Source organism: Balaenoptera musculus, chromosome 2 (genome assembly GCF_009873245.2).
Source record: "Balaenoptera musculus isolate JJ_BM4_2016_0621 chromosome 2, mBalMus1.pri.v3, whole genome shotgun sequence".
In the NCBI taxonomy this organism is placed as follows: Eukaryota; Metazoa; Chordata; class Mammalia; order Artiodactyla; family Balaenopteridae; genus Balaenoptera; species Balaenoptera musculus.
Genome location: NC_045786.1, coordinates 5,178,115 through 5,203,647, shown reverse-complemented (window position 1 = coordinate 5,203,647; position 25,533 = coordinate 5,178,115). Strand labels below are relative to the sequence as shown.

The following is a 25,533-nucleotide window of genomic DNA, read 5'->3' as shown; positions in this document are numbered from 1 at the left end:
AGAAAAAGTAAAACTGTCACTGTTTGCAGATGACATGATACTATACATAGAGAATCCTAAAGATGTTACCAGAAAACTACTAAAGCTAATCAATGAATTTGGTAAAGTTGCAGATTACAAAATTAATGCACAGAAATCTCTTGCATTCCTATACACTAACAATGAAAGATCAGAAAGGGAAATTAAGGAAACAATCCCATTCACCTGCACCAAAAAGAATAAATTACCTAGGAATAAACTTACCTAAGGAGGTAAAAGACCTGTACTCAGGATACTGTAAGACAATGATGAAAGAAATCAAAGATAATGTAAACAGATGGAGAGATATACCATGTTCTTGGATTGGAAAAATCAATATTGTGCAAATGACTATACTACCCAAAGCAATCTACAGATTCAATGCAATCCCTATCAAATTACCAATGGCATTTTTTACAGAACTGGAACAAAAAAATCTTAAAATTTGTATGGAGACACAAAAGACCCTGAATAGCCAAAGCTATCTTAAGGAAAAAAAATGGAGCTGGAGGACTCAGACTCCCTGACTTCAGACTATACTACAAAGCTACAGTAATCAAGACAGTATAGTACTGGCACAAAAACAGAAATACAGATCAATGGAACCAGATAGAAAGCCCAGAGATAAACCCATGCACCTATGGTCAACTAATCTATGACAAAGGAGGCAAAGATACACAATGGAGAAAAGACAGTCTCTTCAATAAGTGGTGCTGCGAAAACTGGACAGCTACATGTCAAAGAATGAAATTAGAACACTCCCTAACACTGTACACAAAAACAAACTCAAAATGGATTAAAGACCTAAATGTAAGGCCAGACACTATCAAACTCTTAGAGGAAAACATAGGCAGAACACTCTTTGACATAAATCACAGCAAGATCTCTTTTGACCCACCTCCTAGAGCAATGGAAATAAAAACAAAAATAAACAAATGGGACCTAATGAAACTTAAAAGCTTTTGCACAGCAAAGGAAACTATAAACAAGACGAAAATACAACCTCAGAATGGGAAAAAACATTTGCAAACAAATCAATGGACAAAGGATTAACCTCCAAAATATATAAACAGTTCATGCAGCTCAATATTAAAAAAACAAACAACCCAATCAAAAAATGGGCAGAAGACCTAAATAGACATTTCTCCAAAGAAGACATACAGATGGCCAAGAGGCACATGAAAAGCTGCTCAACATCACTAATTATTAGAGAAATGAAAATCAAAACTACAATGAGGTATCACCTCACAGCAGTTAGAATGGGCATCATCAGAAAATCTACAAACAACAAATGCTGGAGAGGGTGTGGAGAAAAGGGAACCCTCTTGCACTGCTGGTGGGAATGTAAATTGATACAGTCACTGTGGAGAGCAGTATGGAGGTTCCTTAGAAAACTAAAATAGAACTACCATATGACCCAGCAATCCCACTACTGGGCGTATACCCAGAGAAAACCATAATTCAAAAAGACACATGCACCCCAATGCTCACTGCAGCACTATTTACAATAGCCAGGTCATGGAAGCAACCTACATGCCCATTGACAGACAAATGGATAAAGAAGATGTGGTACGTAGATACAATGCAATATTACTCAGCCATAAAAAGGAACGAGATTGGATCATTTGTAGAGACATGGATGGACCTAGAGAGTGTCATACAGAGTAAAGTCAGAAAGAGAAAAACAAATATCATATATTAATATATATGGAATCTAGAAAAATGGTACAGATGAACCAGTTTGCAGGGCAGAAATAGAGACAGATTTAGAGAACAAACATATGGACACCAAGGAGGAAAAGTGGTGGTGGGGGGGGGCTGATGAATTGGGAGATTTGGATTGGCATGTATACACTAATATGCATAAAATAGATAACTAATAAGAACCTGCTGTATAAAAAATAAAATAAATTTTTAAAAAAAATAATAAAAGGGATAGAGAAAATACCAAAAAAAAAAAAAAAAAAGAAATGTCACTGAAAATACATGCGTAATTCCTGCTTTTAAAGACGTTTCTTATTAAAGTGGGCAAGAAACACACACACACATACACACACACACACACACACAACCACATTTGAATAATGGTTATTTTCCTTCTTTTTCTGATCACACTTTCTGGAAAAGTTGAAGGGGAGAACATCTGGTTGGTAGTAGTAAAAAGGTACAAGTTCACACTCTACCTGTGTTTCCTAACCAAATAAATCAAATAGTTTAATTGTTCATGGATAGCTAAGGTGGAGAAAAAATCAATATTTTTAAATGTAAATATAAAATTAACTGGCCTACTTTGAAATAAGTAGCTTTTTTTTCTTCTTTTCCTTCTTTATTGTTTTTTTGTGAACTGTATCTCATATAGGTGAGTAATTCTTGAATTACCTCATTATAATCACATCTGAAACATCTAATCAGATATGTTAACACTGACATCTAGTTGTGAAATGGAAGATCAGTTGAATACATCTAATGTCTATTTCTTTTCATTCAAAGTGATAGTTTAATTAAGAATAATAATATTAAGCAAAAACAGACATGCAAGGATTCTGAAATTAAAATAATTACCAAAGTATATTACTTGTTTCTTTTTAAAGATTCTTGCATTTCAAAAATCACAAAATCGGTTACATTTCTTTACACTAACAATGAAATATCAGAAAGGGAACGTAAAAAAACAGTCCTTTTTTAAATCACACACACACACACCAAAAAAGAAACAAAAACAAAAAACCTAGGAATAAACCTGACCAAGGAGGTGAAGGACTTATATGCTGAAAACTATAAAACATTAATAAAGGAGATTGAAGATGATTCAAAGAAATGGAAAGATATCCCATGCTCTTGGATTGGAAGAATTCATATTGTTGAAATGGCCATACTACCCAAAGCAATCTACAGATTTAATGCAATCCCTATCAAATTACCCATGACATTTTTCACATAACTAGAACAAACAACCCTAAAATTTATATGGAACCAGAATTGCCAAAGCAATCCTGAAGGAAAAGAACAAAGCAAGAGGTATAACCCTCCCAGACTTCAGACAATACTATAAAGCTACGGTAATCAAAATGGCATGGTACTGGCACAAAAAGAGACATATGGATCAATGGAACAGAATAGAGAGCCCAGAAATAAACCCACACACGTATGGACAATTAATCTTCGACAAAGGAGTCAAGAATATAATACAATGGGGAAGTCTCTTCAATAAACAGTATTGGGAAAGTTGGACAGCCTCATGTAAATCAATAAAGTTAGAACACACCTTCACACGATACACAAAAATAAACTCAAAATGGCTTAAAGGCTTAAACGTTAAGACATGACACCATAAAACTCCTAGAAGAGAACATAGGGAAAACATTCTCTGACATAAATCATATCAATGTTTTCTTAGGTCAGTCTCCCAAGGCAACAGAAATAAAAGCAAAAATATACAAATGGGACCTAATGAAACTTACAAGCTTTTGTACAGCAAAGTAAACCATAAACAAAATGAACCTAAGACAACCTACAGAATGGGAGAAAATATGTGCAAATGATGCAACTGACAAAGGCTTAATTTCCAAAATACACAAACAGCTCATACAGCTCAACAACAATGACGAAAAAAAAAACCCAATCAAAGATGGGCAGAACTAAATAGACATTTCTCTAAAGAAGACATACAGATGGCCAACAGGCACATGAAAAGATGCTCAACATCACTAATTATTAGAGAAATGCACATCAAAACTACAATGAGGTACCACCTCACACCAGTCAGAATGGCCATCATTAAAAAGTCTACAAATAATAAATGCTGGAGAGGGAGTGGAGAAAAGGGAACCCTCCTACAATGTTGATGGGAATGTAAGTTGGTGCAGCCACTATGGAAAACAGTATGGAGGGTCCTCAAAAAACTAAAAATAGAGTTGCCATGTGATCCAGCAATCCCCCTCCTGGACATATATCTAGATGAAACTATAATTTAAAAAGATACATGCACCCATATGTTCAGAGAAGCACTATTCAGAACAGCCAAGATATGGAAACAACCTAAATGTCCATCAACAGGTGACTGGATAAAGAAGATGTGATACATATATACAATGGAATACTACTCAGCCATAAAAAAGAACAAAATAATGCCATTTGCAGCAACATGGATGGACACAGAGATTATCATACTAAGTGAAGCATGTATAAAGTATATGTGTATGTATGCACATTAAGAAAAAAAGCAAATGTTGACAGGAGCTGTATCTTGATGGTAGAGGTGTGTGCCAGCAAACAGTTGTAACTCAATGCATTATTTTATCCCACCAACACAATAGTCAAAAGAATAAAAAACAATAAGAATTAAACTACACTGACACAGTTTTTTCGAGATCCACAAGAATTAGCATATGGCCCAAAATATAATGAGTCGAAAGCTACCTATTTAAATACCTAATAGAATTCAAGGGATAGAAATCTGTCTTCTCCATTTTTCTTATGACATTTAAGACCTTCACCTTAAGCTCTTAAATAAGGGCACAACCATGTTTAAAAACACATTTACCTAAATAAACACATGTAATCCAGCCTACTACAGGTTTAAACAACAAAGACTATTTTACATAAATTTGCTGTGAGTGAATGAACATCTATGAATGGTTCATCACTATAAAATGTTGAAACGTTTTTGGTGATGCTTTCTCCTAATTTAAAAGATGACAATTTCTGACATAGTCATTCTGACAAAGTCAATGAAAAAATGACAAGTGATATAAGCATCAGTACCCTGTACCTAGTTAGTTGTGAATGAAAACAAAAGACTTGTAAAAATATAATTATGTTATCAATCATAAAGATTCCTGAGATTAAACTCGAAACTTCTCTCCTGCCATTGAGCTCCTCTTTGCTTTATAGTAAACCCTCCTTGAAAGCTTATACTGTATTTTTCATCATTATAAACTTTATGAAGTTTTAAACCCTATCCTGAATTTCTGCTATAGGCACTTCTAAATGAAGAATTAAGTTTTACAATTCTGCACTAGCCCAGAAAGTACAGGCTGGTCCTAAGACCTCAAAGGAAAATGCACTTCAATTACTTCAGTCCTCATTTTCCTCCTCCATACTCCTCCTGGCTAGTATATGCAAACCTTTTTCCACTAAGCCACATAGTAGTCGACAAATATTAGCTATCATTGTTTTTTTTTAATCAAGGCTGTCACAGGCACACCCTACAGAGATCTTTTATTCAAAGTGTGTGTGTGTGCACACATGTGTGTCTCTGTTCACTTGTCCCGAGAAAGAACGATTTAGAATATGGATATCTAACTAGTTAGCTCTTTCTCTGCCTGTGTTTGAATTTTAGCTCCACCATTTCCAACCGTGTGACTTGGACAAGTTCCTTGACCTCCTTATGCCTCAGTGTCTTTACCTGTAAAACAGAGATAATAAAGTACCTACGTCATAGTCTTCTGAGGATTAAATTAATTGATACCTATGAAGCTCTTACTTTTGTGCTGGCCATATAGTAATCACTCAATAAACATTTGCTATTATTATTATCAACAGTAAGAATATCAAATGCTAAGAAAAACCAGGTGCGATAGGAATTCTCACTACAGATATGAACATCAATTGAGGATTCAGTGTTTTAGGAGTAGTTTGACAGTATGTATCTAAAGTGTTAAAAATTGCTTTGGACTTACCAATTTTATCTTTGGGCACATATCCTAAGATACGGCAGGCAGAATAATGACCCCTCAAAGATGTCCACATCCTAATCCCTGAAGCCTGTGAAATGTTTCCTTACATGGCAATGGGGACTTTGCAGATATGACTAAGGATCTTATTAAAAAGAGGAGATTATCCTGGCTTAAGATGATACGCCCGATGTAATCACAAGAAGGATGGAGGAGGGTTAGAGTCAGAGAAGGAGATGTGATGAGGGAAGCAGAGGTCAGAGAGAAAGATTCGAAGATGCTACACTTCTGGCTTTGAAGATGCAGGAAGGGGTCATAAGCCACCTGTAGGTGACCTAAAGACACTGGAGAAGGCCAGGAAACAGATTCTCTCCTATGGCCTCCAGAAGGAACCAGCCCTGGCGACACCTTGATTTTAAGCCATCTAACCTCCAGCACTATAAGATAATATATTTGTGTTGCTTTAAGCCACTAAGTTTATGGTAAATTGTTATAGCAGCAACAGAAAACTAATATATAAGGCAATAACAGAGATGTAGAGAAAAGATTCACATGAAGTATAAATGTTATTTTATTTATAATAGTGAAAATTACAAGCAACCTAATTGTGGAAATTCCATAAAATGGAAGGTCACACAACCATTAAAAACCAAGTTTACAAAAATACATTTAATGGCAAGGAAAAATTCAAGATATTCTAAGTGAAAAAAGAAAGCTATAATTTAATGTTCATGGACACATGCAGAATGCAGATTGAAAACCTATCATCTAAATCCTCAGCAGGGTTTATCCCTGCATGAACATCACATATGATTTTTATTTTTAAATTTTCTTCTTCACTTGTGTAGCATCAGTACTTGCGCAGACTATAATCTCTGGAGGAACGAATACGGCATGTCTATATGTATCCCCATCACACAGCACAGTAACCGACACAGAAACCAGTCAATACTTATGTGTCCTGAATGAATAAATGAGTATGTTTTCAGTATTTCCCAATTTTTAACAAAGGTATTATAGATACAGTTAAAAATAAAAAGAGCACTAAACGTAAAAATGATTTTTTTGGGGGGGGGGGCCACACCATGCGGCACGTGGGATCTTAGTTCCCCGACCAGGGGTCGAACCCGTGCCCCCTCCATTGGGAGCCCAGAGTCTTAACCACCAGACCATCAGGGAAGTCCCCCAAAATGATATTTTTAAAATATTCAACTTCACTAGTAATCAAAAAATTAAAATAACAATTTCACCTAGTAAATTCTATAGTCTTAAATACTACATTGGCATATCTATGGTCACACAAACACTATGAGATTTAACTGGTATGTCCTTTTAAAAAGGAACTTGACAATATCATCAATCTTTAAAATGCTCATACCCTATAACTTATTCACTCATTCAACAAATATTAATTGAGCATCTGCTCTGTGCAAGCACTATTCTTGATGCCAGGGATACAACAGTGAACAAAATAGAACAAAACAAACAAATCCTTACACACACAAAACAAAACTCTGACACAGAACATCCCAATCTTATAGAGCTTACGTTTTAGAAGGAGAGGCAATTAAAAGCATAAACAAGTAAAACAGATAGTACAATGGGCAATAATTAGTGCTGAGGGTAAAAATCAAACAGAAAGGGCTACGGGGAGGCAGGGCAGAGGGTGCAGTTTCGGCTACTGGCCAGGGAAGCCCTGAGAAGATGCCGCTAGAGTAAACACGAAGGACTAGGCGTGTGTCTGTGTGGGGAGCAGCCTCCCAGGCAAGGGAGCAGCAAGTGCAACCGCACTGCAACAGGAATGTTCTTGGTGCGCGTAGGACAGCAAGGCCACCATTCCCACCCCACTCCCGGAGCTCATGCTGAGAGCAGGACAATGTGCACCCTCCCCGACCTATTTCTGTGTCCACACTCGTCCACATCACACACACACACATACTGTACGTATGTGCCCGAATATACGACAACTAGCATAAAAGCCAGTTGCCCATTTTCCACATGAGAATACCCAAAATTAGATGTACAGCCATTTCCATTATATAGACGATGAAAGGAAATGACTTCATATTATATAATTTATTAATTTCATTATATAAACATATTTCAAATAACAGTCTTATTATGTGCATTTAGAAATATTACTTTTTCCACTCAAATTTCATGAAACAATTTTATTCTATATGCATCTTTGAAATCATGGTCTTTACCATCCATAAAGCCACTTTTCAAGTTATCTAACACAGTTTTCAAAAGCACATCAACTTTTGTTCAGAGTTACTTAAGATCTAGCATTTTTTGAATTCATGCATGATGATGTCACTAGAAATTTTATGCCAGCCACAAATACCCATTGGCTATTTGTGATCTCCACAAAATAACCCTGTACTGTATTGCTTTGTAATGTAATTTCTAGAAGGTTTGTTTACAGTGATATCTAATACCTGTAATGGTAAGGTCATCCTCCCAAAAATTATCTCTAAATTCAGCTGTATGATTTTTCGTCAATTCCATCAAGTGCCCTCAACAAGCATCCTAAACTGGTATTAAGTTTTTTCAGGCGAATGTAACTTATCCAAGCAGCATTTTATTACTTTGCTGTTCAAAATACAGTAGTTGAGGAATATGAAGATCCTTCATGAGAACTAAAATATAAGGTCATATCCTCTTTTTGGAGTACTATAACTTTTGGGGGAAAAATGAATATATTGCATTGAAGAACTTATGACAAATATGTCTTTAAGGGCATATGTATATATGTTTGGGTTTTGGTTTTGTTTTTATTTTAAATAATGAAATCACAAGCCCTTTGATGTAACAATCATGGGAGAAATGCAAAAGAATCTCGTATTAGAAACAGACCTCTGGATTTTAAGTATGTTTCCCTAGCCAAATACTGAAATGTCAACCCACAAAAAAATCTGTAAAATTATAGATTCATATCTTTTCCCCTCAAGCATGGTCACCAACATTCTGACAGTTCAAAATTAACTGAAGGAAATCTCATTGGATGGAGAGTATAGCAGAGAGAAATGATCAGTAGTAAGCAAAAATCAACAAACATTTTTTTCTTTTTAACAATCAACTCAGCAAATAACAATCACAAAAGTAAAATGAGGCCACAAAAATAAAATGCCTTCTGAAGAAACAGAGAAATTACTCTGGAACTTTATTACCATCTGAATCTCAGGGATTTTAGGAAAAAAATTTAAATAAGGTAAAATTACTTATTTAGTATCTCTTATTTGATCTATTAAAGTTCAAAGTACTTCTAACTAGAATTGTGTAACTGTAAAGCCTTTGAATTATGGATTCTTTTTGGACCGAAATTCACCTATAATTAAGGAACATGCCATAGTCTATGAGGGTCGTGTATGTGCTAAAAGGCTCTGGCATTTGTTGCTTAAATTAAGTCTCATTCACTGAGTACAAAGGGATTATTAAATTCGCTACTAAGTTTGAACAAAAATCACTAATAGATGCTGAAGAACTATTATGATTAACTCTCTAATAGAGCTGTTTTACTTTAGTCCAAGGGATTTTGCTAGGTTTGTGGTGATTAAAAGTCCCAGAATGAAAAGAACTAGTGGATAAAAGTAAAAGCAACTATTGATCCAGGTAAACTAATGGTATTTATAGTATTTTTTTAATCTCAACATACAATCTACCTATTTTCCAAAACTGAGATGTAATTTTTTTTTTTTTTTTTAGCTTTTAGGCAGGATGAAAGCTGATTGGCACTATTTCTGAAGAGCACGTTTTAGAAATATTCCTGATAATTTTCCAAGGGCAAAGCAAAAAGCCAACAGAAATCCTAAGAAGGCTCTAGACACCAACAAATACCAAATTCTACATGTAACGTTAAACTCATATACCTTTATGATAATAATCATGCTGTAACCACTTATAGATTTGCTGTCATACAAATCAACCTCTTCCTTTCAACTTTCCTTTAATACTCTTCCTTTCAACTTTGCATACAAAGAGGTAATATTTCCTGTCAACTTTCCATACAAAGAGGTAACATTTCTTGACAGGAATAAAAGGATAAAAATAAAACACTTGAACTTCATTATTTTCACCATATCTCATTATTAGCACACAATTAAAATTCTACATTGAGTTAAAACCAACTTATTCTCAATAGACGTGATTATTTTGAGAAATGTTTTATCATGTGGTACAGAAAAAAATCTCTATTATCTATTAAAATTTCACATATAATCATGCATACAAAAACCTTTCATGATTCTACTTGTTTGGCCACTCTCCAACACACAAACACACACACACACACACACACACACACACACATATATACATTTGTTCTGTGTCCTGCATAACACCTATTATCCCTCAAAACACTATCCATGGACCAACTTTGGGAAATGCTGACTTAGCTCATCCAAAAAAAAAAAAAAGAGAGAGAGATCTTTATGATTCAGACTTAATAACTAAGCTTAAGCTTGTCACAGTATAATGGTGTCTACTTCAAGCTATACATATTTCACAGCAAACATGACCCTTGTTCATTTATTCATTCATTCAACAAATATGCATAAGTGATGTTCTAGACAAAATCTATCCTATTATGGAACTTATATTCTAGTGCGGGGGCAAACAACAAATAAATAAGTATGTAAGTATATAATATGCCTAACAATGAAAAGTACTATGGGAAAAAATTAAGCAGAGTTAAGCCAGACAGTGTGGGAGAAGGAACTGGTTCAATTTTTATATATGTTGGTTAGAGAATGTCTCACTAGCAGCAACCTGAAGAAAACGAGGGAGCAGGTCTGGCAGATATGAGAGAACTTTCTAGAACAGAAAGAAGAGATACTGCAAAGGTCCAGAGATGGGAGCATGCTTGTATTGTAGGAGAAACAGCAAAGAGACTGTTATTAGGGACTGAATGTTTATGTCCCCTGAAAATCCATATGTTGAAACTTTACCTCCCAATGTGATGGTATTAAGAGGTGGGGCCTTTGGGAGGTCATTAGAATTAGGAGTAGGTGAATGAGGGTGGAGCCCTCATGAACAGGATTAGTGCCCTTAAAAAGTCATGAAAGAGCTTGCTTCCCCTCTGCTCCCCGCCAAGTGAGGACATGATGAGAAGGCGGCACTCCACAACCTGGAAGAGGGCCCTCACCAGACTTCAACCATGCTGCCACCAAGATCTTGAACTTCCCAGCCTTCAGAACTGTGAGAAATTAATTTCTGTTGTTTATGAACCACCCCGTCTCTGGTACTCTGTTAGAGCAGCTCAGACTAACTCAGCCGGCGGGCAAGCCTGGAATGGAGTGAGCGGGGAGAGGCGCAGGGGATGTGGGCAAAGAGAATGGGGCTGGCTCCAGATCAAGGAGGCCTGTGGGTTAAGGACTCAGGCTTTTACTGAATGAAATGAGACACCTCTCAGAAGTTTTAATCAGAGGAGTGACTTCTGTGAAATATTTGTGAAGGATCATGCTGACCACTGTGTTGAAAATAAACTAGAGGTGATAGAGCAGAAGCAAGGAGACCAGTAAAAAGGCAATTGCAATAATTGTCAGGTTTCCTGAAAAAGAACCCAAGGCAAAGTTTGGCTTCAAATGCCTTTTCTGGGAGGTAAAACCCCAAAGTAGCAAAAGTGAAGGTAGTGAGGAAGGGAAGGAGGGAAAGCAAACAAAAGGCAGTGCTTTACTAAATCAGTCACAGCCTCACAAGAAAGCCCGGCCAACTGCGCTCTCAGAAGGCCTGGGTAAGACAGGCTGGCTTGGGGGAGGGACGCATCACAGGGGACAGAAGCCCTGCAGTGAAGACGCACCGTGGTCTGAGCAGCACTTCCCATGCGCCCATCTGCACTTGGGCGGGGACACGGGTGGGGGAGGAAGGGGAGGCGGTGCCTCTGCTGAGCCCTCCCTCAGCCTTTCTCTTTGTGGTCTAGTCACCCCATGAGGGTGTCCAGGAACAGTACTCCGTGTCCCCTCTAGTTGCACACTACGACCACACTCACAACACCTCTGACACAAGATGTGAGTTTTTTCCCTACGCGAAGCGGTTCTCTGTGACACCAGCTGGATGCCCACAGCTCAGTTCAATTCTGACAGTATCTGCCTGAAGATAGCTTCAGACCGCGCCGGTTCCGGGCTCAGCCCCACAAGACGGCCCCCCTTCAGATGCCAGCTTCACATAGGACATCCCCAGGTTAGCCACACTTCTATCCAACGCAACTGCAAATCAGAGGTTCCCATGACCCCCTCCTTGGATTTGATCACTTCTAGAACATCGCACAAAACTCAGGGAAACACTTCCTTAACGTTTACCAGTTTATTATATAATAAAGGATATTTTAAAGGATACGGATGATAAACCGCCAGACGAAGAGATACGTAGGGCAAGTTCTGGAAGGGTCCCGAGTGCAGGAGCTTCTGTTCTCACGGATCGGGGTGCACAGCCCTCCCAGCACGTGGATACCTTCCCCAACCCAGAAGTCTACAAACCCTATACATTTAGGATTTTTATGGAAGCCTTATCATGTAAACATGATCAGTCATTGACAATCTCCAGCCCCTTTCTCTTTCCCAGAGGATGGGGGTAGGGCTGAAAGTTCCAAGCTTCTAATTATCACTTGATCTTTCTGGTGACCAGTCCCCATTCTGAAGCCATCCAGGAGCCCAACAAGAGCCATCTCATTAGTACAGAAGACATTCCTGTCACCCAGGGAATTCTAAGAGATTTAGGAGCTCTGTGTCAGGAACCAGGGTCAAAGACCAAATATTAGAACCAAAGCTGCCCCCAGTGCTCTTACCACTTAGGAAATTACAAGGATTTTAGGAACTAGGGGTGTGTGTGTATATATATATATTCCCCCCCCGCATTGTTTCACACGTATGACTCTCCCTTCCTCTCCACTTAGAGTCATGGTATCCACCCCCTCCCGACCGCTGCTGGAGCACCTAGATCCCGGGTCCACGGCCTGGTGCTTCATCTGAGTGCAGACGCCGCGGAGAAACTGAGCATCCTGAGGGTGAGAGCCAAGCCCCGACCCCCGGCAGTGCTACGGGATGAAGCAAGGGCGGGAGAATCGGGCGCTACGCTGAACACTCAGCTCGGGGCCCAGGAGACTGATGAAACAGGACAGGGATGAGGTGGTAAAGGTGAAGACGCAGAGAAAGGATGGAATTATAAATACGGCTTGAAGGTAGAGCCTATGGAATTTGCTGATGTGAGTGAAAGAGAAGACACGGAGGTGACTCCAAGGCCTAGGGCTGGGCCCCGGAAGAAGGGGGACGCCTGTCACTGGGATGAGGAAGGCCGCGAGGGGAGCACGTTTGGGAGGAGTAAGGAGAGCCAGGAGCTCAGTTTTGCACGTCTTTAGAACAAAACAGGGATAACGGGAACACCGACAAATCCCGCCGCGTAGAAAAACTACAGAGAAGCTTACTTTAGACTTAGTCCAAGCTGTCGATGTAATCAGACAGCTTGCTGCCTTCCGGCATCTCCCCTCACAGCTCCATTGGTGTCCTCTTGCTGCCCATCAGGCATTTCCCAAGACAGCTGAGGAACGCTATTACACAGGACGCTAACGGTGCTCCCCTCTCTCGCTGAAAAAAAAAAAAAGCGTACCCTGCTCATATGCATGGGGAAGTGCTGTTTTAAGCCAAACAGCGTCTTTTTTGCAGGGCTTCTCAACATCTGGGATACATTAATGCGTCCTGAGAATGATTCAAGGGCCAAAATCATGTGAAGTTTTCTGAACTTACTTAACCATCAAGGCACACCGATTAATTCCTCAGAAGACTGTTGCATAGGATATCAGCCAGGAAGTGGCAACGAATCCAAGAACTCATTTTAATCCTTATTTCACTTGGCTTGTATTATCCGATCAGTCCTCGAGATCCCCTCCTCTCTCTATTTTCATGGCACAATGTTTTCTTGGTTCTACTTCTTGCTCTCTAATTTTCCTTCTCAGTTTCTCTCCTTGAATACTACAGTAAGTCCCCTACATACAAATCCTCAAGTTGCGAACTTTCAAAGATGTGAACGTGCGTTCGCATGTCCAATCACATAAGTTAGTTCACGTGTCTGGCGTACACTGTCACGTGCGCTCATCTTCTACAAGTGGTTGTGCTTTTGTGTACTTTACTGTACAGTACTGTATAGAGTACAGTAGTACAGTAACTTTATTTCAGGCCCAGGATGTCCGGAAGTGAGCATAAAAGCAGAGGTGATGTAGCTGGTACTGCTAGGAAGCGCCAAGCAATAACAATGGAAACTGTACTGTAAGATTAAAAATGTTTTCTTTATTTTTTGCGTTTGTTCTTTATGTATTATTTGTGTGAAAAGTATTATAAACCTATTACAGTACTATATAGCCGATTGTGTTAGGTGGGTACCTAGGCTAACTTTGTTGGACTTACGAACACGCTCTAGGAACTGAACTTGTTCGTATGTAGGGGACTTACTGTATTTATCTACCTAGCCAAAAAAACCATCGTCCTCGGTGTTACATCTTGTTGGTCCTCTTCTCTGTACACTCGCATATAGACAGAAATAAATCCCCGTCTCCAGTCCTCTCTCCCTCAGCCCAAAATGCACAATTTCCATGGGTCCCAAGGAAAACTCAAACTCTGTAACTCTAAAATGGAATCTATTATTTCTCCCCAACCTTGACCGTACCATCTGTTAAATCATCCAAGTCAGAAATCTGGGTACCTAACATCCCAATAACTACCAGGTTTTGCTGACTTCCAGATCCTGTATATCTTGTGAGTAAAAGTCTTCTCCATTTATTGGCTCTGCCTACATTCATCATCTCTCAACAATCACCTCCTAACTTACCACCTTGCCTCTAATCTCCTCACCCCTCCTGTGGTCATAGGGTAAAATTTCTAGAACATAACCCCAAAAGGTTCATTAACCTTCCTTCACTAATCAGACTTAGAAGATGAAAATCCAAGCACCTTACCAGGTTATACGTGGCATTTCATGATTTGGTAACTTGTAAACACCTTCTACTCTCTTGAAGCTTTTATATTGCAATAATATCTTAATACCTGTATGTATCCACATAGAGCGTGCTATTTCATGCCTGTGTGTCTGTACAGAATTCCCCTTTTGGCTGGTACATACTTTCCCTTTTTTACTATCTGGAAAACTCCCAATCATCCTTCAAAATCCTGCTTGGTAAAAATATCATAACAAAATTGAACCACCAATGCCAATTATAAAAAGGAATATACCAATGGCAACATAAACAAGCCACAAAATTAATACAAATAATAAGCATATGAAAATGTTCAACTTCCTAAGTAACATCATCAATACTATTTATATATTATGTACCAGGAACTATACTAGCTCTATATATACACTGTTTCATTAAATCCTAACAAGCCTATAAAGTTAGTATTGTTATCCCAATTTTATCAATAAGGGAATCCAACACAACTAAGAGGAAAAAGCTAGTTACAATTAATGTGGGAAAAAGAAAAGGAACTAACATTTACTGAGTACCCACATTATTTTTCATTCATCAACTGTTTCATTTTACATTCATAATACCCTATGAGAAGGTATTATATCCATCTCACATACAGGGTACCTGGGCCCAGAAAATTGAATAATTTTCCAATATTTAGACAGCTAGTATATGTGGCAGACCTGTCTTATTCCTAAATAATGGCATTAATTTTATCACTCAGAGAAACACACAGAGTAGTTCAGAAAACACTGGGACAGAGGCCACGAAAATGAACATGAAGTGGATCCAGGCTAGTAAATCTGTTCTCTAGTAGAGAAGGTTAAGTAAGCTTTCTAGGGAGTCAAGAGGGCAAAACGGAATATTCCACTCTCTTCAATGCCCTTCTCTTTTACTCTTCATTTTCATTCCATATCATCTATAGCAGCTGTAAATAATTCTTTCCTTCACCAACTTATTCCTGTATAATTCAAATCTAGTCTGAAAGCTCTTTGACAACTTCAAATATTTAATAATCAGTTTCTCCTAAAGGCCATTTTTAACAACATATAATAACTTTCTATAACTTTATGATTTTTGATAATAGTTGCCCATATTTACTGAGCACTTACTATGTTCCAAGCACTATTTACTGCTTTATTTTTATTAATTCATAATCTTCACAATTCCCCTTTGAGGTAGGTGTTATTATTATCCTCTTTTATAGAAGAGGACACTGAGACACAGAAAGTTTCATTTTTCCCCAAGGTCACATAGCTAGGAAGTCCTTCTGACAATAGAACTGTGCTCCTAATAAGAGACCTCTCCTTGAGCCTCTCCTACATAAACACTGTCCACTGTTACTCTCCCATGGAGCCAAATAACAATGACTTAAGACCAAGCTGCTGTAAAAACAAGGTATCCTATTTCAAATTATTGGACATTACCAAATGATTGTCAGAAAGAGTTTAAGTATCAAATATTAAAAAGAATGATTTGCAAAATTTTTAAAAACTATAATACCTGAAGGATTCCTAAAAGCAGCTGGCAAAGTTAATGTAAAATGGGAGGCATTTACTGCTGTTTCTTCCAAGTGAGTGGTTTCCATTCACTCTAAACTCCTCCCCTATCCTATCCTTTTGCTCTCTTCAGTGGACTTCTTCGTTGACTTCTCTAACTGGCTAATTTGGGAAGAATAAACTGGCCAGGGCTGCTCAGCTCCCCCCTCCTCTTGGGAATGCGCTGCCCACAGGGAGCACACGTTCTGCTTGCTTCTCCAGCTGTGCCCGGAAGGTAAGCTGCCGACTTCTCTGGCTGAACATGAGCTGACCCACTTGGCCTTCTCACTAAGCTACATGCTCCAACTCAGCCTTTATTAGTAATAAAAATCATATAGATTTTGATTTCCTATTTGCCTTATTCTTCTGTTTTGTTTTTCTTTTTGTTCAGAATTAAGAAGAGGGGTACTATTTATTGAGCTCCCTAAAAAAACCCAATAGATAGGTCCTAACACAGAGTAAATTGGTCATCTATTCATTAACATGGGAGAAGTAATTTGACGTGTGGAATATAGTACAGTAAGTCCCCTATATACGAACGAGGTCCATTCCAAGAGCACATTCGTAAGTAAGTCTAATTTGTTAGTAAGTCCAGCAAAGTTAGCCTAGGTACCCACCTAACACAATTGGCCATATGGTACTGTACTGTAATAGGTTTATAATACTTTTCACACAAATAATACATAACAAACAAACAAACACTAAAGAAAACATTTTTAATCTTACAGTACAGTTTCCATTGTTATCGCTTGGCACTTCTTAGCAGTATCAGCTACATCACCGCTGCTTTTACGCTTGCTTCCAGACATCCTGGGCTTGAAATAAAGATACGGCACTACTGTACTCTATACAGTACTGTACAGTAAAGTAGACAAAAGCACAACCACTTGTAGAGGATGCACGCACGTGACAATGTACGCCAGAGACGTGAACTAACTTACCTGATTGGACATGTGAATGCAAGTTCGCATCTTTGAAGGTTTGTAGGTAGAGGACTTACTGTAATAAATACTCTGCAGTGAAGTATGCATTCATTTTTCATCACATAAAAGAAAGGTAATTCTGTCATCCAATGGAAAGTTGGGATGCTCCTCTTTGAATACAAAAAATTCACTCTACATATTTCTTCCTTGAATTTCAAGTTCAGAGAAAAAACAATCTAATAACTCCCATAGATACCAAACAACAAATGTACATATTTTTAAACGGGACACATTTTTGCCTTGCTTTACTTTAAATCTGACAATAAGTCATACAAGAATAACTGTGGGAAAATAGGCATAAAGAGGACGTTTTTACAACCTCAAAGGATAAATATAAAAGAAAAAAAGTTAAGCAGTTCAAATTTCAGCCCCTTACAACTGATGTTTCAAAACTACCCCTGGTGACATTCAGATCTACATTTCATCATAATGTACTTATCCCATTCGGTTATAAGCACACCAAATCACAAAGTAGTTTGGTAGAATCCCAAGATGGAATATAAGTCATTGAGAAATAAAGACAAAAAAGATTCAGAAAATGAATAACTATAACAGGCCTATCCTTTTAACAGAAAATATTAAGGCTGGGTAATTCTTACTAAATATGAATAAGTATTATGTGGCTAAAACTCAAAACCAACACCTTGAAAGACGTTTCAAAATTATTTGGGAGGGCAAGACGTTTTGCTTTTAAGGCTGTCCCAGTAGTTGACTAGATATATAATAGTAATCAGCTAGAGCTTTCCTTTATTTACCACCTTAAACCACATTTTACTCTTTCCCTGATATTATATTTTATGAGAAAAGCAGATTCTTATTTGCTAACCATTCATATTTGCAGGTGTCCTTGCAGGTTCCACTGCTATTTAACTCATGAAACTACTACTTCCACTACTTTCTGAAAAATGTTTTCACTTGGAAGATTCTCTAGCCAAAACTCTACAGGCTATGCAGGCATAAATAATATCAAAGTGGTAATAAGTGGTTCCTGTACAGGGGCAAATATGTATTAAAGAATGCAATGACATTTACTATGCTTGTGGCCATCTAGAATCTTTGCCTACATTTCCTGTTGTTCAAAATTTTGCCACTTTACGAGTCCCTTCTTCCCAAAGCTGAAGCCAGAACTCACTCTCCCAGCTTCCTTAGTCTGGCAATGGGATCTAATGGCCACCAACCAACTGCATTCTCACATGACTTCAATTCAGAAATAGCAATGTAAGAAAGCAAATGAGAAAACTCATCTTTTTTGGTAAGAGAGGTGGTAAAGATGCCTCTTTCAGGGCAAAAGTGTGACAGCACTTCTAAGCTCCAGTCCCCAGCATTCCTGGTGGAAGCTGTGATGTCAGTATGAGGACTCATGGGGCCGTTGCCCAGAATGTGGTTTGAGTGGTGCCCCCATTCTCTTGACCTGTTTGTTGGGTGTCCTGTAAATTCTGTGGGCTTCCAAATGCCCTTTAAAAATTTTTTTTCTGCTGATGTTAGCTAGAGAGTGGATTCTGTGGTTTGCAACTACGAATTCTGTATCATACAAAAATTTGGACTAAGCAAACTATGGTTTTACCAACGTGATGGTAGAGTGAATACCAATTCAATAACAAACTCAATAGTCCGCTACAGAGAACCTGTCACAAGTGTGCTTCTGTGCTAGAGGTGGTACAGGAACAAAGAAAAATACCACAGAACGAGGACTAAGTTAATACACGGACATGCAGATATAAAATAAAGTTAAAAGAAACTTAGAAGATACAGAAGCATCTATGTAGTTACTGCAACAATACAATAGCATATTGCATATACAGCTAAGGATGAAAAATGCTTATTGATGTATTAAAATGTCCATTGGGTTTGAAGAAAATCTGTCATGCTGCCAAAGAAATTAAATATACCTTTTATAACTACTAGAATTCAGTTATGTGAGAGAAAATATTTAAAAATCATATACCTCATAAAAGATCAACATCCAGAATATATACAGAACTCATACAACAGAACAATAAAAAAGACCCAATTCCAAAATGAGCAAAGGACTTAGACATTTCTCCAAAGAAGATACACAAATGGCCAATAAGCACATGAAAAAATGTTCAACTTCCTTAGTTATTAGGGAAAATGGAAATCAAAACCACAATGGGATATTTTTTCACACCCATTAGGATGACTATTATCAAAAAAAAAAAAGGGAATAACAAGTCAAGAATGTGGAAATAAAGAAATTGGAACCTTCATACATTGCCCTTGGGAATATAAAATTGTGCAGCCACTAAAGAAGACAATTTAGTGGTTCTTCAAAAAGTTAAACACAGAGTTACCATATGATCCAGCAATTCTACTCCTCCATATATATTCAAAAGAACTAAAAACAGGGACTCAGATACATACATATAAACCAATGTTCACAGCAGTATTATTCACAATAGCCAACAGGTGGAAACAGCCCATGGGCCCATCAACAGATGAATGGATAAGCAAAATATGGTATATGCATATAATGGAAAATTATTCAACCATAAAAAGGAATGAAGTACTGATACATACTACAAGATGGATGAACCTTGAAAACATCACACTAAGTGAAATAAGCCAGACACAAAAGGACAAATATTGTATAATTGCACTTATATAAGGTACCCAGTAAAGACAAATTAGTAGAGACAAAGCAGAATAGTGGTTACCGGGGGCTGGGGGAGAGGAGATGGGGAGCAGTTATTTAGGGTATAGAGTTTCTGTTTGCGATGATGAAAAAGTTCTGGAAACAGACAATAGTGATGATTGCACAACACTGTGAATGTAGTACTTAAGCTACCGAATACACTTAAAAATGGTTAAAATGGCACATTTTGTTATGTATATTTTACTGCAGAAAAAATTCAATCATAAACCTTATCTAGAAATTTGCCAAAATTTAAATCCAGTATTATTCCTGTTGGCTGCTTCTTAGTATTTAAGATATAGATTCAATTAGTGGATCTAACTAGAAAAATGGCAACATAGATAGCATCGTTAAGAGGTCGGGTTAAGAGACCTAGGTTACAGGGACTTCCCTGGCGGTCCAGTGGCTAAGACTCCGGCTTCAACTAAGATCCCACATGCCACGTGGGCAAAAAATTTAAAAACTTTTTTTTAATTAAAAAAAAAAAAAGAGACCTAGGTTACAATACTGGCAACACAGAGAAAGAAGACCTGCAAGCCTGGAAAAGAGAAGCAGGGGAGAGAGCAGGTTGAAGAGGTGGACAGCGCCAGATCTCACAGGCCTACTAAGAAGAGGGGGCTGTGATTCTAACCTCAGAGGGAAACCACTGAAGCAGAGGAGTGACACGATCCAGTTTACTGGGTAAGAGATCACTTTGTTGCTATGTGGAGAAAGGATGGAGTAGGAGAGCAGAGTGGAAGCAGCTGGGAAGGAAGCAGGGGAGCAGTTGGGAAACTGTTTTTAATAATTTAAGTGAAAGATGATATAGCTTAGATTCGGGATGGTAGCAGTAGTAATAGAAATATGTGTACAAATTCGGGTTGCATTGACTAGTAGGAGGGAAAATATCTAACTGTTTCATTAACCCCCCAAAAGATGCAGATTAAAATTATACAATTTCCCGTATCAAATTCACAAAGGGTAAAAATGGTAATACAAACCCTGAGGAATATGGAGTTTGAGGAGGCACTCAGAAACCTCTGAGAAGCAATTTGCTACATTATCAGAAGTCTTTAAAAATTCTCATAATTTTTGACTTAGTACCTAGCACAGTCTTTTATTAATTAATTTGACTTCTAGAAAACACACTGAAGAGAAAAATCAAGGTTTATGCTCAATAATTAATTGCAGCACATTTATACTTGCAAAAAAAATGGGGGGAAATGTCAAACATTCAACACTTAAGGAGTAGCTGAATTATAGCTTGTGATAAAGCACTACGTAACTGTTAAAATCATGTTCATTAAGGGGTTTCAAGATATGGAGAAAATGCTGACATTATACAATCCTAGAAAATTAACTAAGAGAGCAAATAATGTTAAAGTTTTGTTCTGTTTTCCTGCTGGTAAATTTTGGTATACGAACTGAACATAGAAAGCCATCAAATAATTGGTAGGCAATAAAAATTTAAGAATCACTAACCTCTTCTAGAATCAAAACTCAATATATATGCTCAGAAAATTTATGTGCTCAACTCATTACATACTGTCCGTATGTTACGGTATTAGTCTCTTGTTATCTTTGGTACTAAAAAAAAGGAAGCAGGGAAGTTTCAGTTTTGCCGTTGTCATAGTAATTTAAGAATAAACATGTGCGTTCCAAATCTATTTGTCACTCTATACCTCCAAGGCCTAGCACAGTACCTGGAACATAAGAGGAGCTCAATAAATATTTTTGAGTGAATATCACTGAAAATAAACCTTGCAGTTCCAACTTAGCACCGAAGAAATCTAAAAACCTCAACATGGAAAAGGTACATAAAATCGTGACAATACTTTATAATATTGTGAGTGGTTACAATGTACCAGGCATTATTAAAGGTTTTACCCACTTTTTCTTTAATCCTCATAATTCTCCATCTCTGAATTACTTTTCACGTTGTAAAACCAGGAAACAGGCTCAAAAATGTTAAGGTCACACGGCAACTAAGTTTGAACTCAGGGCTTCTGGCGCCTAAACGTATCCAGACATGAAGTAACAAGACAAGATGTTTCTTCTCAATGATCAGAACTGACCGGGATTTTTCTCCAGGATTCCCCTACAGTTCGGCTGAGTGTTCACTAACTTCTACGTGGCACTGTAGTTATACCTTAGAAGATTCGTCCCTCACCGGCAGAACCCAGCCCAGCGACCTCCCCTCCCCCGCTGTGACCTCCTCGAGGGTGAAGGACCGAGCTTCCACGCCGCTGGTGACAGCCATACCGAACTGGGGCTCGGCACAGGGCAGGGGGCTCACCCCTCCCCCTTTGGCGGTACGGTTTTGGTTTGACTTTACAGCCAAGCCTTGCGGATCAGGACTCACAAACTGGGTCCCGGTAGGCGCCCCGCCCGCCCTTCGGACCAGGCTCGAGGCGGGAGGAAGGGAGCCTCCGCCCGCAGGGGCGGCTGGGGCGCCGAGCCGACGGTTTCTACGACAACCGAGCAACTCCCCCGCCCACACACACACACGCACACACACGCACACACACACACACACACACACACACAGTTTCCCCTGCAGTCTCCGCCCCTAGTGTCTCGCCGCTCCGCCCCTCCCAGGAGCCCGAGCTCTGACCACCAACAACGCGCGAGGGAGGAGGCGGCGTGTGCCCTCTTACCTCTCAGCGCCTGGTGCATACCCCCAATGCCGCTGTACAGCTCCAGGACCCGCAGGGCCTCCATCCCCACGCCGCCGCCGCCGCCGCCGCCGCCGCTTCGGAGCTAGGCCTGCCGGTCCCGTGGCTCCTCCTTCCCCCCGGCAGCGCGGCTCCCTCGCCTTTGGTTCCGCCGCTTTTCAGTACCCCCCGCCCCCTCCTCCTAAAAGCTCAGGCTCACGGCTTCACAGGACAGCGCGGGGCCCGGGGCTGGCAGAGGTTAGCGGGCGGACAAAGGGCAGAAAGCACCAAGGCCTCCCAAGTGAATGGCAGCCACTCCTTGGCCGGATTTACGCTCCATCTTCCTTTTAAGGTGTATTCAGGAGCCTTGGGAGGGAAAAAGAAAATCCTGGGCTCAGTAGAGGGGCAAAATCTGCCTTTGCCTCAAAGTGAATTAACACGGGTTAGAATCCAGAAAAACTTATTTTTCAGGCATGCTGCTTTTCTGTCCCTTGGAAGCCTAAAGCGTCCAAAGCTTTCTTCCATTAGCCTTGAGCACGTACCACGTGCCTGGTGTTGGGCCCTAGCTTGAGTGATGGACATAAATCAGCCTCTCGCCCAGAGAAGGTGCCAAGAGTTACAAGTGCAGAAATCAGCACACGTGCCCCAGAGATCCGGTGTGAGCTAACACAGAGGACGCCTGCTTAATTGTTAGCGAGGTTCATTCTGTTTTAGCTTGGAAAATACCCCCAAGATAGGAGATGCTGTTCATAGAACTATTTAAGTTACAAAATGCAAGTTCATGTGCCTGACGCACAGTGAGGCCAAATGATACTGAAACGTCTGAGTTGGGAGCAGAGAAAGGTGTATTGCAGGGTGAAGCAAGAATAGGTAGCTCGTGTCCAAAAACCCAGACCACTCCAAAGGATTGTAGCAAAGCCTTTGTAAGGGCCAGGTGAGGGAGGGGCGTCCCAGGGTATGTGATCAGCTCGTGCACAGTTCTCTGATTGGTTGATGGTGATCAATCCTTAGGTGCCAGAAGGTCTGGAGCTAATGCTCATGATCATCAAGTAGTTAATTTCTTCCATTTGGTAGTGGTTTTAGCATCTGAAAAACACAGGAAATATGCATCAGATACAAATTATCTAGGTACTTCAGAGAGGAACTAAAGCAGAAGCTATGGGGGAGGGGGGTCTGTCCCAGAAAGGCCCCATAGTGTCCTGCTCGGTTACAATTACAGCCCTCCAAGTGCTAGGGCCTTGCTTCTCCAAGATGATCCACTGACCAAATTGTTAGAAGCTGGATTACAAACTAAGAAAACATGGTCATGCCCAGAAGAAGAAATGGTCTCATTGTGAAGTGTTTTTCTATTGTTCCCGTTACCACCACACGTTCACTTTTTTTTTTTTTTTTTGCCTCTTGGTATGTGGGATCTTAGTTCCCCAACCAGGGTTCAAACCCAGGCCCCCTGCATTGGAAGCACAGAGTCTTAACCACTGGACCACCAGGGAAGTCCCACACACGTTCACTTTTGTTAGGAGAAATTGAGGAGTACCGCTTGTAATAATAACTAATAGAAACATTCACATGTGCTAATGTAATGCTGTTAACAAATAAAAGTATGCCTACTGTGTCTCCGTTATGGAACTGACCCATTTTGATGTGTCCTGTGAAATTTTTTAACCGTAAATGTGTATTGGCCTTTGAATGTTTTTTTGTTTTGGGGGGTTTCTTTTGGCTGCATTGGGTCTTCGTTGCTGCGCACGGGCTTCCTCTAGTTGCAGTGAGCAGGGGCTACTCTTTGTTGTGGTGCGTGCGCTTCAGTAGTTGTGGCACGTGTGCTCAGCAGTTGTGGCGCACGGACTTAGTTGCTCCGGGCATGTGGGATCTTCCCGGACCAGGGCTCGAACCCGTGTCTCCTGCATTGGCAGGCGGATTCTTAACCACTGCGCCACCGGGGAAGTCCCAGGCCATTCTTCATTCCCCGGTGAAACATGATGTGGGCTCCTATACTGGACTGCCTACAGGAAGAGAATAGCCTGCTTATGCCAGTTTGAGTAATGAATAAATTACACTCTGATTTTACACAGAAAAAGAATGGTCTTTATGAACTGCACGGAAAATTAAAAAGTAGTCAAATGGAAATAAATTGTCAATAAATGCCCTCAAAAGAAGAAATCATATTCAGAAGAAATTCGAATTGGAAAGACCCAGAGAGCTCATTTACCACATGTGATGATTCCAGACACTTATTCCAGAATGCTTTTTACCAGTTTCTGATCCTCCAGCACGAAGATTGTGAGCTGCTAATGAGGGACACCGCGTACTTCACAGGGTAAGGTGTTTGGAGTTGAAGAGCTTGAATTATTAGAAAAACCTTCTTTATAGTCACCTAAAATCCAGTTCCTTTTAGATTTGCCCTCTGCGTTGATTTTGAAGAACTATCCCTCTTCTGTAATGAATTGCATTGTGGTTAAGACTATATGCTTGAAAGCCAAAGAGTGTAGATAAGAAATCGTAGCTCTGCCTCTTCCTGTGTGACTTTGGGAAAGTCACTTAACCTCTCTGAGCCTAAAAGCACATCTAAGATGTGTGAAAATAGAACATGCAACTGCTATGGGGGTTCAATGAGAGTTAAGAGCACTTTGCCCAGTACCTGGAACAATATAAATGTATATATGATAAATGGTATCTATATAATGACATTCTCTAAGTGATGCATTCTCAGTCCCTTCAACTGGGTCCTATGGCATGCCTCTGACCCCTGAAGTCAATCACACTCCAGTTTGGTGATGCCTGTTTTAGGAGCCGTAAGTGAACACGGGGCCCAAACAAGGTCACATCAGCAAGTAGAGTGGTCCAGATGGACACAGACATCTAAGGGCTCTAGGGGAGCTTATGGGAGGCATCCTGGGGTGGCCAGGCCTTGGAGCAGTGTGAAGTAAAGGCTGCATTCGGAAAGCCATAGCCATGACTGAGGGGCTGCTGAGCAAAGAAGAAGCATAGGAAGTCAGAAGGCAGCAGCACACATAATGAGAGACTCCCTCTTAGCTCTTAACTCCCAGAAAGACCATGGCAGCTGTGAAGGTGTGTCTACA

General features: G+C 39.5%; 1 protein-coding gene across 6 annotated transcripts in view; it reads right to left on the bottom strand.

Annotated features, from left to right (window-relative positions):
• The window catches only part of TRDMT1 (tRNA aspartic acid methyltransferase 1), a 61,486-nt gene extending 37,981 nt beyond the window's left edge, over positions 1 to 23,505 (bottom strand). The window contains exon 1 of one of the 6 annotated variants that reach the window (XM_036843991.1): positions 22,460 to 23,505. In XM_036843991.1, the coding sequence (XP_036699886.1) occupies positions 22,460 to 22,523 (64 nt within the window). In that variant the 5' untranslated portion in view covers positions 22,524 to 23,505. The other 5 variants (XM_036843989.1, XM_036843990.1, XM_036843994.1 and 2 more) reach the window with 5 other exon arrangements.
• Positions 23,506 to 25,533: the final 2,028 nt, after the last annotated feature.